Consider the following 12,292-nt stretch of genomic DNA (forward strand, 5'->3'; position numbering starts at 1 on the left):
AAGTGCTTCGTACGATATCTTCTGATCAGGTTGGCAATGCTGGTCAACAGGTCCCCTCCCCCCCAACGTGAGAGATTTACGATTTCGTTCAAATCTCTAGTGGACGTAGAAAGGTTAAGTTCGGAGTCCCCGTCTCATATAGCTTCGGTGCTGAACAGGGCGTTGAACCGAGAATTAACGCAACAATTAGTGAATTTAGTGAACTTTGGACCATTCAGCTGCATCATATAGTATACTCCTGTTTTTGCTAATTGTTTTGGTTCCTTTTGGATTTTAAACTGATGAATCTCTGAACTTGTATTTTGCGTTGTAGGTTGAAAAGCAGTGATGAGAGTGGAGAAGAGGAGAGCGGACCGAACAAGGAACTTCAAAACATGGACAAAAATTCTTTGGTGAGTTTCTCTATTTTTAGTAGTAAAGCTTTAGTCTGCCATTTTGACACAGACTTTCTGTAAAAAGACAGAAAGTTATTCTTCTTTTTCATAAATGCATAATTGAACGAGCTTTAACCGTCATTTGTTTTCCTGTTCATTTTTCTATCTGTTTGTTACACGATATATCTCGTAAAATTTATTCGATTTCAACGGAAACATAATCTGTCTTCCTCCAGCCTTAAGAAATAAGCATCCCGGGATTAAAGTCCGTCAAGGATATATGGCACTAAAATCCACTTCTTAATTGCAAGTTTGCATATGTATCAATCTCTCAATGCCTAAACGCTGGTTTTAATTGTTTGAACTTTATAATCAATGCTAATACTGACATTTAAGTGTTCCTTGCAAACACCTCCCCCCTCCCTTTTTTTTTTTTTTTTTTTACATTATGCACTATCCGAATATACAGCGTGTCCATAAAAATACTATCATGTTTTAAAGTGGTATTATGTTTCTTTGGGTAATCGTATTTAAATGATATTCATCATATTTGAAAGAAAAACTCATATATCTTTTACTATACCTTATAGACATTGAATGTGGACCGAACGAGCAGCGATGCAGACATCAAAACGATTTTCCCATTCCAGGGTGTCTATCGGCCACGAAAGTCACGAATGTCAGGAAAAAGTCACGTAATCAGAAAACGGTCATGAAAGTCACGAAATTTAGCTTTTGGGTCACGATATTTTTAAACTGTACAAATGTAAGTACAGATTGAAATATTTTGTTCTATAAAACGTCAAAGTTCAAAACCAAAAATGTCTGTCGTCGGCTTTAGACGCTACCAAATCGCAAGCAAAGTACGTTTCTATCGCTTGGATGAAAATTCGACCTAATTCGCATTGAAAATATTAGGAAATATTATGATTTGGTAATGAAAAGGTCACGAAATTTCATTTTGGAATTTTAGTAGACACCCTGCATTCACGCCACACACTCTCCAACATATCTGATGAAATTGACTGGATGGCAACACTGACACGAACAGCCATGATGCACAAAATCATGGTACTACTTCAAAATTGACGTTGAAGCCTTCGCCTAAAACCACGCTGACCCTGTGATATTCCAAAACACATCAACTTCGTTTTTGTCGGGTCGCCATAACTCCTTAAAACTTATTATTTCATAACAACATAACACAACGAAAGGAAATATATTAACGTTAGCACATAATGGCATAAAAGTACAGAAACATAAAGACTTCCCAAGTGTTTTCCAGCAGAAACATCAACTGCCTGCAAAATATCCAACAATGAACCCATATCGACTAATCACAAAGTAAACATGAGTAAATTTTACTTTTTCTGTGTTCGATCCCTTCCATTATTGACATTATTCTCCATTGTTGACATGCATAAAAATATTTTAGTTTTTCTTTCAAATGTGACCATTTTCATTTTCTAAAGCGACGTAATACCATTTTAAAGTTTGATAGTATTTTTATGGACACGCTATACATAAGGACACCGTCTTCAAACATACATGAAAACAAAACCCCAAAATAATTTTCATTCAAACACCCTTTTTCTCCTAATAATCCATGTTCCAATTTCCCATTCATAATGGTAGATACCAAAACTGTTTTAACTCTAGCATCTCCTGGAATACCTTGAGCAATAAGTTGTCTATGTGACCAAGATATCTATTTAATCTGTACCACTGCAAGGAATAGCGATCAAATAAGTAAGAATAATATGTCCTTTGTCCACGCTGCCTAAGCGAATTATTTCCGGTGAATTTGAATTATATGACAGGATGTATATCCTTCAAGTTAACTGCAAAGTTACTATATAAATGAAATCAAAAATGTTACATTTAATTTGCATGGAGCTTATTATTTTTCTTTTACCATATTTTCGACCACAGTTTCTCTCCTGTGACCTTCATCACAGTGTAAACTTGAGTTTGGATCCTTCAGATATCCACAGGTAAAACTTTTATGAGGAAAGAAATATAAATGAAATCTTCAAGCTTTATGTCCCACGGTTATGCCGGCCAAGCTAAAGGACACGATAATGGTGAGAAATGAAGGAAATTGTGGAATGAAGAAAATGAGAGAACCCCGAGAAAATCTACGCACACTGTGTGTGTCCACCACAAAGTCCACTTGGCGCGAGCTAGGATTGAACCAGGGACCACACGCACGAGAGGTGAACGTTCTACCACTGAGCCACTGCGGCCCCAACTTTTAGGTAGAAAATAGTCGAAGTAGTAGTGTGAGACTTTCCAAGTATATAAGATTTTCGTGATTTCCGGTACAATTTTATTGGATCATACAATAATAGGTACCTAGTAACAGTGAACAAAATGGACTAGCACATTTAAAGAATATGATTATTATTAGTTCTTTTGGTGGTGTGCACATAAATGTAAATACTGATTAATCTCACAAGAAAGAAGAGAAACTATAAATAACTGAAGGTTCTGCATCCCCCAGGAAGAAGTTGACACCCTTTTGAAGGCAACAGGAGAGAAATAGTAATCGAAAATTCGGTAAGAATATAAACTCCATGCAAATTAAAGGTAACACTTTCAATTTCATTTATAGCATCATTATCATCGATATTCTGCCATTATTGGCAGGTTACTTGCTGCAACTGAGAAGCTTCCATGCTACATGGGCTTGTGCTAACCTCTTCGCCTTCACGTACGATTTCTCTGTTTTTATATCGTCCATTAATTGTAGAGTACTTCGCCCTCTCCCTCTCTTTCCTGCCACCATACGATCTAAAACGTTTCTCATGATGCAGTTCCTTCTTATCGAATGTCCCAACCAATTTCTCTTCCTTCTCTTAATAATATCTAAAATTGTTCTTTCTCCCCCACCATTTCTGACACTCTGTCATTGCTTTTCCTCTCGGTCCAGCTAATTATCTCCATACTTCTCCACACCCACATTTCGAAAGCTTCCAGTCGTTTCTAATCATTTTTGCGTAATATCCATATTTCTTACCTATACTTCACACGAATTTCATTTATATAATATAATATAATTTGCGTAAAATGAAATCTTACATTTCAAAGTCAGTGACCCTCATGTTCCCAATAACAGCCAAGCAATTGATGCTTGTAAATAATCGGATACCGATGCAGTTAGCCTTCGTCAGTAGAACATGGGTTATTCAATCATCTGGACGATATGTCACATTAACTTCATTTGAATTCCTTAACTAAGCAAATAATAATGTAAGATTCTGAAGCCTTTGATTGTTTGATTCTATTGTAGACTTAATCACATATTTAGAAAAAAAAAATAAATAAAAAGATGATAGTAACCTGATCACAAAACTTAAAAAGTGCACCCTTTAACCCTTTTAAATTTCACCGAGTATTTTTACACGATAGGGTAGTGACTTCATTATTCGATTAAAAAAGTACCAATAAAGCTTTTTACTTCGGTTTTTTTTCAAGCCTGGAGGCATTGTAGAAGACGTTACGTATGGTTTCACGCATTTCTACATCGAGACATAAGGGATGATGACGTCATAACTTTTTAAAAAAATAATTTTTGTTAGCCCTATTTTGATTATTTTTTGGCGGCTTTCTTTTGCACCTAGAAGATTAAAATTTTGCGCACGCATTAGTGTACCCTTTAGTAGTTTTCAGATTTGTATTAAATCTCTCCGTTAACACGGAGGGGAAGGGGGTTGAGAGGTTCAAAAACCTAAAAAAAAAAATGGATTTTTTAACATTTTTTTTTTTTTTTTTCGATTTTTCCGCCTCATACATGATAGAGACATGTGAATAATACCGTTTGAAATGTTCTGTTCTGAAGAGAATGAGGTACGAACCATGATCCTAGGATAAATAGGGATGATACTGTAGCTGCTTGACTGAAAGTCTATAATCTGCCTTTAACCCTTTCCGGATCCGGGGTTTTTGGGGTATTTTTTTGACTTTCAATCAAGCAGCTACTGCATCGTCACTATTTATCCTAGGATCATGGTTCATACTTTATTCTCTTTAGAATGGAGCTGGCTTTCAAATGGTACCACTTGCATGCTCATACCATATACCAGGAGAGGGAAAAGTGATGTCAAAGGGAAAATTTCGAGGGAAATTTTTTTCACACTTTGGGCCCCTCTGGAACGGCCCTGTGTGAATGTAGAGATCTCAAAAAAATCTAATAAATAGTACTTGGTAGACTGAATGTGTGCGCCAAATTTCAAGTATCTATCATGAATACTAAGGGCGGGAGAAATTTTATCAAAAATCCCCACAATGCCCAAATTACCGTAAAACACCATGATCTCAGGTAAAAAAAATTCCTGAGACATCTCTATTTACCCTAGGACTATAATCCGCCAATCATTCTCTTCAGAATAGAACTGCCTTTGAGGCGGTACCATTCACGTGTCTCCATCATGTATCTAAGTGGGGGAAATCCCGAAAAAAGGAATTTTTTGGGTCTAAATATCCTTTTTTTCAACTTCTAGCCCCTCTGGACCCCCTGTTTTAACGCAGAGATCTGAAAAAAATCTGATAAATACTACTAGGTGGGCTGAATGTTTATGCACAATTCCAATTTTCCAGGTGCAAAAGTAAGCCCGCCAAAAATATATATACCGACAATGTCCCATATTCCCGTATACAGAGGGATATTTTTAAACATTCCCTGAGACATCCCTAATTCCCCTAGGATCATGGTTTGCACATCATTCTCTTCAGAATAGAACTGCCTTTCAGGCGGTACCATTCACTTGTCTCCATCATGTATCTAAGGCGGGAAAATCCCGAAGAAAGGGATTTTTTGGTAAAAATATCCCTTTTTTCAAATTTTTGCCCCTCTGGACCCCCCCTTGTTTTAACGCAGAAATCTGAAAAAAAAATCTGGTAAATACTACTCGGTGGACTGAATGTTTGTGCGAAATTTCAATCTTCTACGTGCAAAAATAAGCCCGCCAAAAAATAATGAACATAGACCCGCCAAAAAATAATAAAAGAAAATATATATTTTAGAACTATGACGTCATCACCTGCTATGTCTCGACACAGGAAAGTGTGAAACCATACGTAAGGTCTTCTAAAATGCCTCTGGACTTGAAAACCAAAAAAACAAACCAAAAAAAAAAAAACCGGACGAAAAAGCTCAAATAGGAGAGTTATAACGCAATGTACCATGAAACACCCGTATGGTACAAATTGTACCATGGGATTGCGAAAAGGTTAAAAAAAGCCAAAATTTAAAAGGGTTAAAAGATTCTTACAGTAACCTAACTAAATATTTGCTATATGTGTCTTCAAGGCATTTTCTGTTTCTAAAATAAATAGGTCCTAGATTAATGTTACTTATAAAATTGAGCACTTCATTATACGCTACTAGACAACCATGATGATTGTGAAAATTTCTTAAATTTGGTGATTAAATGAATACGTTACTTTAAAATGGCTGTATTGTGAGAACTCTTTACCTGTAAAATCACTCAGACTGTATTCTACGTTTGTATTTGCAGCCGCCTGTTGAAGTGCCTCCTGGAGAACACAGATTACAGTACACATATTCACTGTGGTTTAGCCGACGCTCCCCAGGGAAACAAGCATCCACTCAGAGCTTTGATCAAAATCTAAAACTAATTGGACGCTTTGCCTCGGTGGAACAGTTCTGGGCGTTGTATTGTCATCTAGTGAGACCTTCGGAACTTCAAAGTCACAGTGACTTCCACCTTTTCAAAGACGGCATTAAACCTATGTGGGAGGTAAGAACAATTGTATTATTAGACGGTTTTTCAATCTAAATACATTGTATGAGTATATTATGCAGAGGACAGAGAATATTCCTTCGTCACATGTGTTCGGTAAGTAAAGGTTAGATTTGCATTGATACGCAAAGAGTGAAAAGTGCATGACTGAACCGGGGCTCAAACCTTGGATCTTCGGTGTACCGTACCAAAGCGTTAACCACTACACCGAACACTTGAAGTCTGTGTTCGTTGACCCAGAGTACGTGATTTGTATAACTCGGTTGTCCTTGAACAATTCAGTGTCCACATTCAGAACACCTCTGATGATTGTATTATACATTATATTCATAAATGGAAGAAAGAACTGATTTTTAACACACCGAAGACCCCGAGTTGGAGTTCCGGTCCAGTAGAGCATTTTTCTCTCTGGGTAAAATTGAATGTTTCTTCCATTTATCAGTATATTAGATATTGCAGGTTCACACTTTGAAAGTCATGGAAATTATATGGGTCATTCAAGGATTTGTGTAAGGGGGAGGGAGGTATGACCCCAGCAATTGGCGTGAAGTAACAATGTTGTTAGTCTTTCCTCTATATATTGCACAGAATGCAATATTTGTACGGGCTACTGTCAATGCGCGGCGCGTGATTAGCATCATTCATGCACTGAAAAACATGCCCTAGCTATAAGGAGTCATGGCAGAACAACTTGTGTTGGCAGTGTGGAGTGAAGAAAAGATTCGTTCTGTGATCCGGTATAAGTGGACAAATAGTCTTGCTCCTATCGACGTCCACAGGAAGTTGATTGTTCTTTATGGAGACTGTAATGTCAGTGTAAATGGTGCGAAGCTAGTGCAGATTGTTTTCTGAAGGACGAACAAGCATATTCAATGAAGAATAGACCCATCTGTAGTCAGTGATGCAACATTGGTTGTGTGGCCTCACGTGGCGTAGTCGCTAACGCGCTCGCGTTTGGTGCGAGCGGTCTCGGGTTCGATTCCCGGTGAGGATACTCGGTCGAAAAAGTGTAAGAGCTTCTTCAGGCCAGCCATCTTTTATTAGGTTTTTCCTGGGTTCCCTCATTCACACCAGGGGAATGCCGGGATAGTATGGTCCTAGGCAGCTTCCTTCCTTCCCTTCCATTGAATAATGTGCTCGCCGACGGACGTCATCCCTCATATACGTAACGGGCTAAATGGCCTTAGATGCCGACAGCCCAAAACTCTAATTCTAATCCTAATCCTAATCCGCAACATTGGTTGACAAGGTGAATGCACTGGTGTTGTCCAACCGAAGGATCAAGGTTCTTGAAGCAGCCATTGATTTGAACATTTCCGTCGGAACTGCACACAAAATCATCCACGAAACATTGGAATACGCGAAGGTTTCAGCCTGTAATGTCGCATGACAACTCACTGAATAACATCCTAACACGCGTATGGCGTGTTACCTGGATTATCTGACCCAGTATCACAATGAAGAGAAAAACTGTGATATCAACATATTGATTCATGGAGATAATAGGATGAAACAAAAATTAAAATAGGAAAATATCAACAGATGCATCAAATGAAGAACTTCGTTCGTTCTACGGAGCCCCTATCAAGGTACTCTAGGGACACCCGAAAACTTGGAGTAGCGAAGTAGGTGATAGTTGACATTATTGGAGTGAAAATAAAAAGAAAAAAGATTAGTTTTTTAGGGAAAAGTTTTTACGGAGCACTATTTACGAAGTAGCTACCATTTAATTGTGAGTAAAATAAGATTCTCTCTTGGCAGTATATTAGCATAGGCACCTCTGGCGCGAGAGACGTGGGCTCGATTTAGTAAGACAGCTCATGTGGTTGACATCCCACATCAAGCTGTGAATTCATGAGTGACAATATTTTGCTGAAAGATACGCTTAACTTCAAATCAACGAATCAACTAGAAACATTCGGTAGTTATAAACCACTGTTTGCTGGAGATGGAATAAAAAGTCAGTTAGGAAATTTCAAAAGACCTGTATAATTGTAAAATTGTGTGTGTTATTTCAAATATATTCCTTATATAAATTTTCTTTAATTACTTCAAACTAAGGTGATTTTTTTTTTCATTCATTCAGTATATTCAGAATTTCACTATGGTCTTTCAATAATATTAGTATTTCTTAAATGTTGTGCGTACATTCTTACAGAATTTGGAATACCGAAAATGCTAATTAGATTAATTAAGATATGTTTGAATGAATCCCAAAGTAAAGTCCGGGTAAAAAAAAAAAAAAAAAAAAAAAAAAAAAAAAAAAAAAAAAAAAAAAAATTGTCCACGAGCTTTCACGGAGAGAATGGCTTGAAACAAGGAGATACATTGTCCTCATTATTATTCAAATTTGTCCTGGAATACGTTATAGGGAAACTCAGATGATGTAAATTTAATAGGGGAGGATAGAAGAACAATAGAAAGAAATACAGAGATCTTATTAAACGCTTGCAGAGACATGGGTTTAGAAGTAAATGCAGAGAAAACTAAATACATGGAAATGCGTCGGGACCGTAATACGACAAATTATGGATACGTTAAAATATCAAATAATACTTTTGATAAAGTGGATACTTTCAAATATCGGATCAGTATTAACAGACGAAAACCATATTCGCGAAGAAATTAAATGTCGACTAAAAGCAGCGAATTTGTGTTATTATTCAGTTCAAAATATCTTGTCGCGAATTCTGTCGAGGAATTTGAAGCTTAAAATATATAAAACGATAATCATGCCTGTTGTTCTGTATGGTTGCGAAACATGGTTGCTAACTCTGAGGGAAGAACATAGACTGAAAGTATTTGATAATAAGATCCTGAGATGAATATTCGGACTCAAGAGGAACGGGAATAGGGAATCACGGAAACTTCATAACGAGGAACTACATAACTTATACGGTTTACCAAACATTGTTAGGGTCATCAAGTCTAGGAGGCTCAGGTAGGCAGGTCATGTAGCCAGAAAAAGAAAGTAGAAACGCTTTTTCAAGGTCTTAACTGGGAGACCAATCGGAAAACGACCATTATAAAGACCTAGGCGCAGATGAGAGGACAATATTAAGATGGATCTCGCAGAAATAGGAATACAAAGTAGAAACTGGATCCAGTTGGCTAAGGATAGAAGTCAGTGGAGAGCTTTTGTGAACGCAGTATTGAACCTCCGGGTTCCATAGGCCATAGAGTTAGTTAGTTATTAAATATTGTACGTAGTGTGTTTTAATATATAACAGTGTCTAATTCACTTAAGAGGTCCCGTAACGAAATTAAAATACCGCTCATTTTACATTAATTATGTGTGATATCTTCAAGTAGATAAAAGATAATCCAAAAGTGGAATAAGAGCTCGCTAGACAATATTATTTTACATGAAATACCGTTGTCATGATTCACTTATCTGCTTTGGATTTGCAGCCATTTACAAAATCGGCACTTATTTTCGAATTTCTAAATGGCTGCAAATGGAAAACTCGTGATAGCGATTCCTCATGCAAAGTAATATTGTCTCGAGTGATCTTGTTCGTCATTTTGATTATGTTTTATCTATTTGAAGATATCACATAATTACTGTAAAAGTAGCAGTATTTTAATTTCGCAGTGATAAGGCCCCTTAATGAAAGTTCAAAATCTGGGAACACAAGACACAGTGTGATACTGCTTGGTTTTGCAAATAATATACTAATAAAAAGCTCAAAAATACAGTTTGAAGGTTTTTTTTTTTTTTTTTTTTTTCGCTTGGCTTTTAAGGACTGGTGCTAAGTATAGACAATAAATTTTAATAAGGAAGCAATGTAAGAAATAGCGTTATTCGTAGTACTCTGTGAATGCTAGAGAAGATTATTAACACACGAGCACAAGCTGAGGTTCTTCACAAGTGAAGTCCCCCTGCCCCCAAAAAATGAAATCTTTTAGTTTTACGTCCCCCGGTTATGCTAAAGGAGACGGTGATGATGAGTAATGAATGAAATGTTGGAATGAAGAAAATAAGAGGAAACGGGAGAACCCCGAGGAAACCCACGCACACGGTGTTTGTGCACCACAAAGTTCACTTGGCGGGAGCTGGGATCGAACCCGGGACCCAAAGCACCAGAGGTGAACGCTCTACCACTAAGCCACCGCGGCCCCCTTCCCAAGAAAAAAAATGAGCATTGATATATGCATAAAAGCATGAATGGTGGAAAGTTACATAACACGTTCGAGGTTTTATATGACGATGCCTAAAATTGGGCGGGACACGTTGCTTAATTGCGAAACCCTCGTGGAATGTAGAGAGTATTAGTTGGAAAGCTTTTGGGCAAAATGCTTCTTGGTAGGCCTAGAAATGGAAATTAGGACGTGAAGTTAAATTTTCTTCCTTTAGCTTGTAGCAATAATATCACAATACTATAGGATGTTACTTCCCGCGAGAGCCGCCACTGCTTTAATTATTTCGGACAAGATTCCTTCAGCACCGATGAATGTCATGTTCCTTACTTCATAGTTAGGTAGTTAAGTGTCTTTTCACCAGGTTATCTACTGATACTTAAAATAATACTGGAAATGTGTATCGATAGTGTAAATTTATTATGTAACACTGAAAAAATGTAAAAATTCTCTTTACGACCCTTCAAAATGGCATCCCCATCATTTGGGTGTAGGTGGTGATAGGGCTGACATGTAGCACATCTAGTGTTGTCCTTAACAGTGTTTTGTATACTAAATATAATAGGAATATTAAAAATAAATGTAAATATATATGTAATACGGCGAACAAGGTGAGGAAAGGGTTAGCTGTGGAGAGTAAGTAAAGATTAACACACACACACAAAAGCAGAAAGTATGAATGTGAATTACAGCAGGCATTCTGGGAGAAATAACATCCAGAAAACACTTGTTATTAGTATGTTTCCTTTCTTTTTCGATTTTAACCCACAGAATGTATTATTTCTATTAGAATATTGAAGAAAACTGCTTTTCGAATGTATTTTATAGGTTATTAAATATCACAGTACAGTCATATGTAGCATTTACCTCTATTTTTTTTTTTTTTTTTTCAGTTCAGCGTAGTATACTGGAAATATTTCTAGCAGGACACTGAAAATACTGCAAATATATTCAAGTCAAGTCCAGTAATGTTTCCTACAACTATTACCTCAAAACGACATTAATTTCTATCCTTGTTTTTAGCTATAAAAATTAAGTCAGTCATTTGATTCCAATCTTGAGAGAGAGAGAAAAAGAGGGGGGGGGAGTAAGTTTGGAAACATTAATGCAATCACTTTGTTTTTCAGGATGAAGCAAACCAGCGCGGTGGCAAATGGATTGTTCGGTTGCGGAAAGGCCTCGCTTCTCGTTGTTGGGAAAACCTTGTTTTAGCAATGCTTGGGGAGCAGTTCATGGTTGGAGAGGAAATCTGTGGTGCGGTTGTCTCCATTAGATTCCAGGTAAACACAAGATTCCTCAGTCTTCAATTATTCGTTGTGTGTGCATTACCAAAACACTGACGTCCCATTTCCTCCGTCAATCTTCTGTGTAAATCACCACTGATAATCTTCTGATAGAAATCGACCACTTCCGGGCCATAAATCAAAAACTATCATAGCTAGCGACAAGCGGTTTTAGGGAATTGATTCAACGCCTCTAGAAAATATACCATCTGCACCCCTGTCTCTCTATTAAAACCAGAACTGGTAGAAATTTACTTCTACTTCCGGATTCAATGTTGATTTTCATAGAGCAAAAACGATAAGATATATCGAGAAGTAGTTTTCTGGAATCCATTCAGCACCCCAAGAATATGTTCCGTCTCCTCCGACAGTTTATTTAAACCGTAAGTGGTGTAAATCGACCACAACCGGTTTCAACATGGCCATAAATCAAAGACGGAAATAGCTAGCAACGAAAGGATTTCAGAAATCGATTCAGCGTCAAGAAAATTTACCACCTCTACTCCTGTCTCACCATTAAAACCGGAAGTGATAGAAATTTACTACTTCTATTTCCGGTTTCAGTATTGATTTTCATAGAGCCAAAACTCCCAGAGATATCAAAAAGTTTTCAGGAATTTATACAGCGTCTCAAAAAGAGGTTCCCTTCTTCCCTTTACCCTGTATTGAAACCAGAAGTGGTAGAAATCAACCGTTTTCAGTTTTAAAACACTGATCGCCATAAAACTAA

At 37.2% G+C, this 12,292-nt stretch overlaps 1 protein-coding gene across 4 annotated transcripts in view; it reads left to right on the forward strand.

Moving 5' to 3' along the window:
- LOC145684479 (uncharacterized) overlaps positions 1–12,292 on the forward strand; it is a 100,206-nt gene that overhangs the window by 50,193 nt on the left and 37,721 nt on the right. For all 4 annotated transcript variants that reach the window (XR_014131307.1, XR_014131309.1, XR_014131308.1 and 1 more), the window contains 3 exons: positions 314–392; positions 5,894–6,136; positions 11,407–11,559. Coding sequence is in view for 1 of the 4 variants with exons in the window: in XM_081756919.1 (XP_081613045.1) it covers positions 314–392; positions 5,894–6,136; positions 11,407–11,559 (475 nt within the window). In the remaining 3 variants the exon portion in view is untranslated. The remainder of the gene's footprint in view (positions 1–313; positions 393–5,893; positions 6,137–11,406; positions 11,560–12,292) is intronic.

The sequence above is a fragment of the Thermobia domestica genome, chromosome 4 (assembly GCF_964235325.1).
Source record: "Thermobia domestica chromosome 4, izTheDome1.hap1.1, whole genome shotgun sequence".
NCBI lineage: Eukaryota > Metazoa > Arthropoda > Insecta > Zygentoma > Lepismatidae > Thermobia > Thermobia domestica.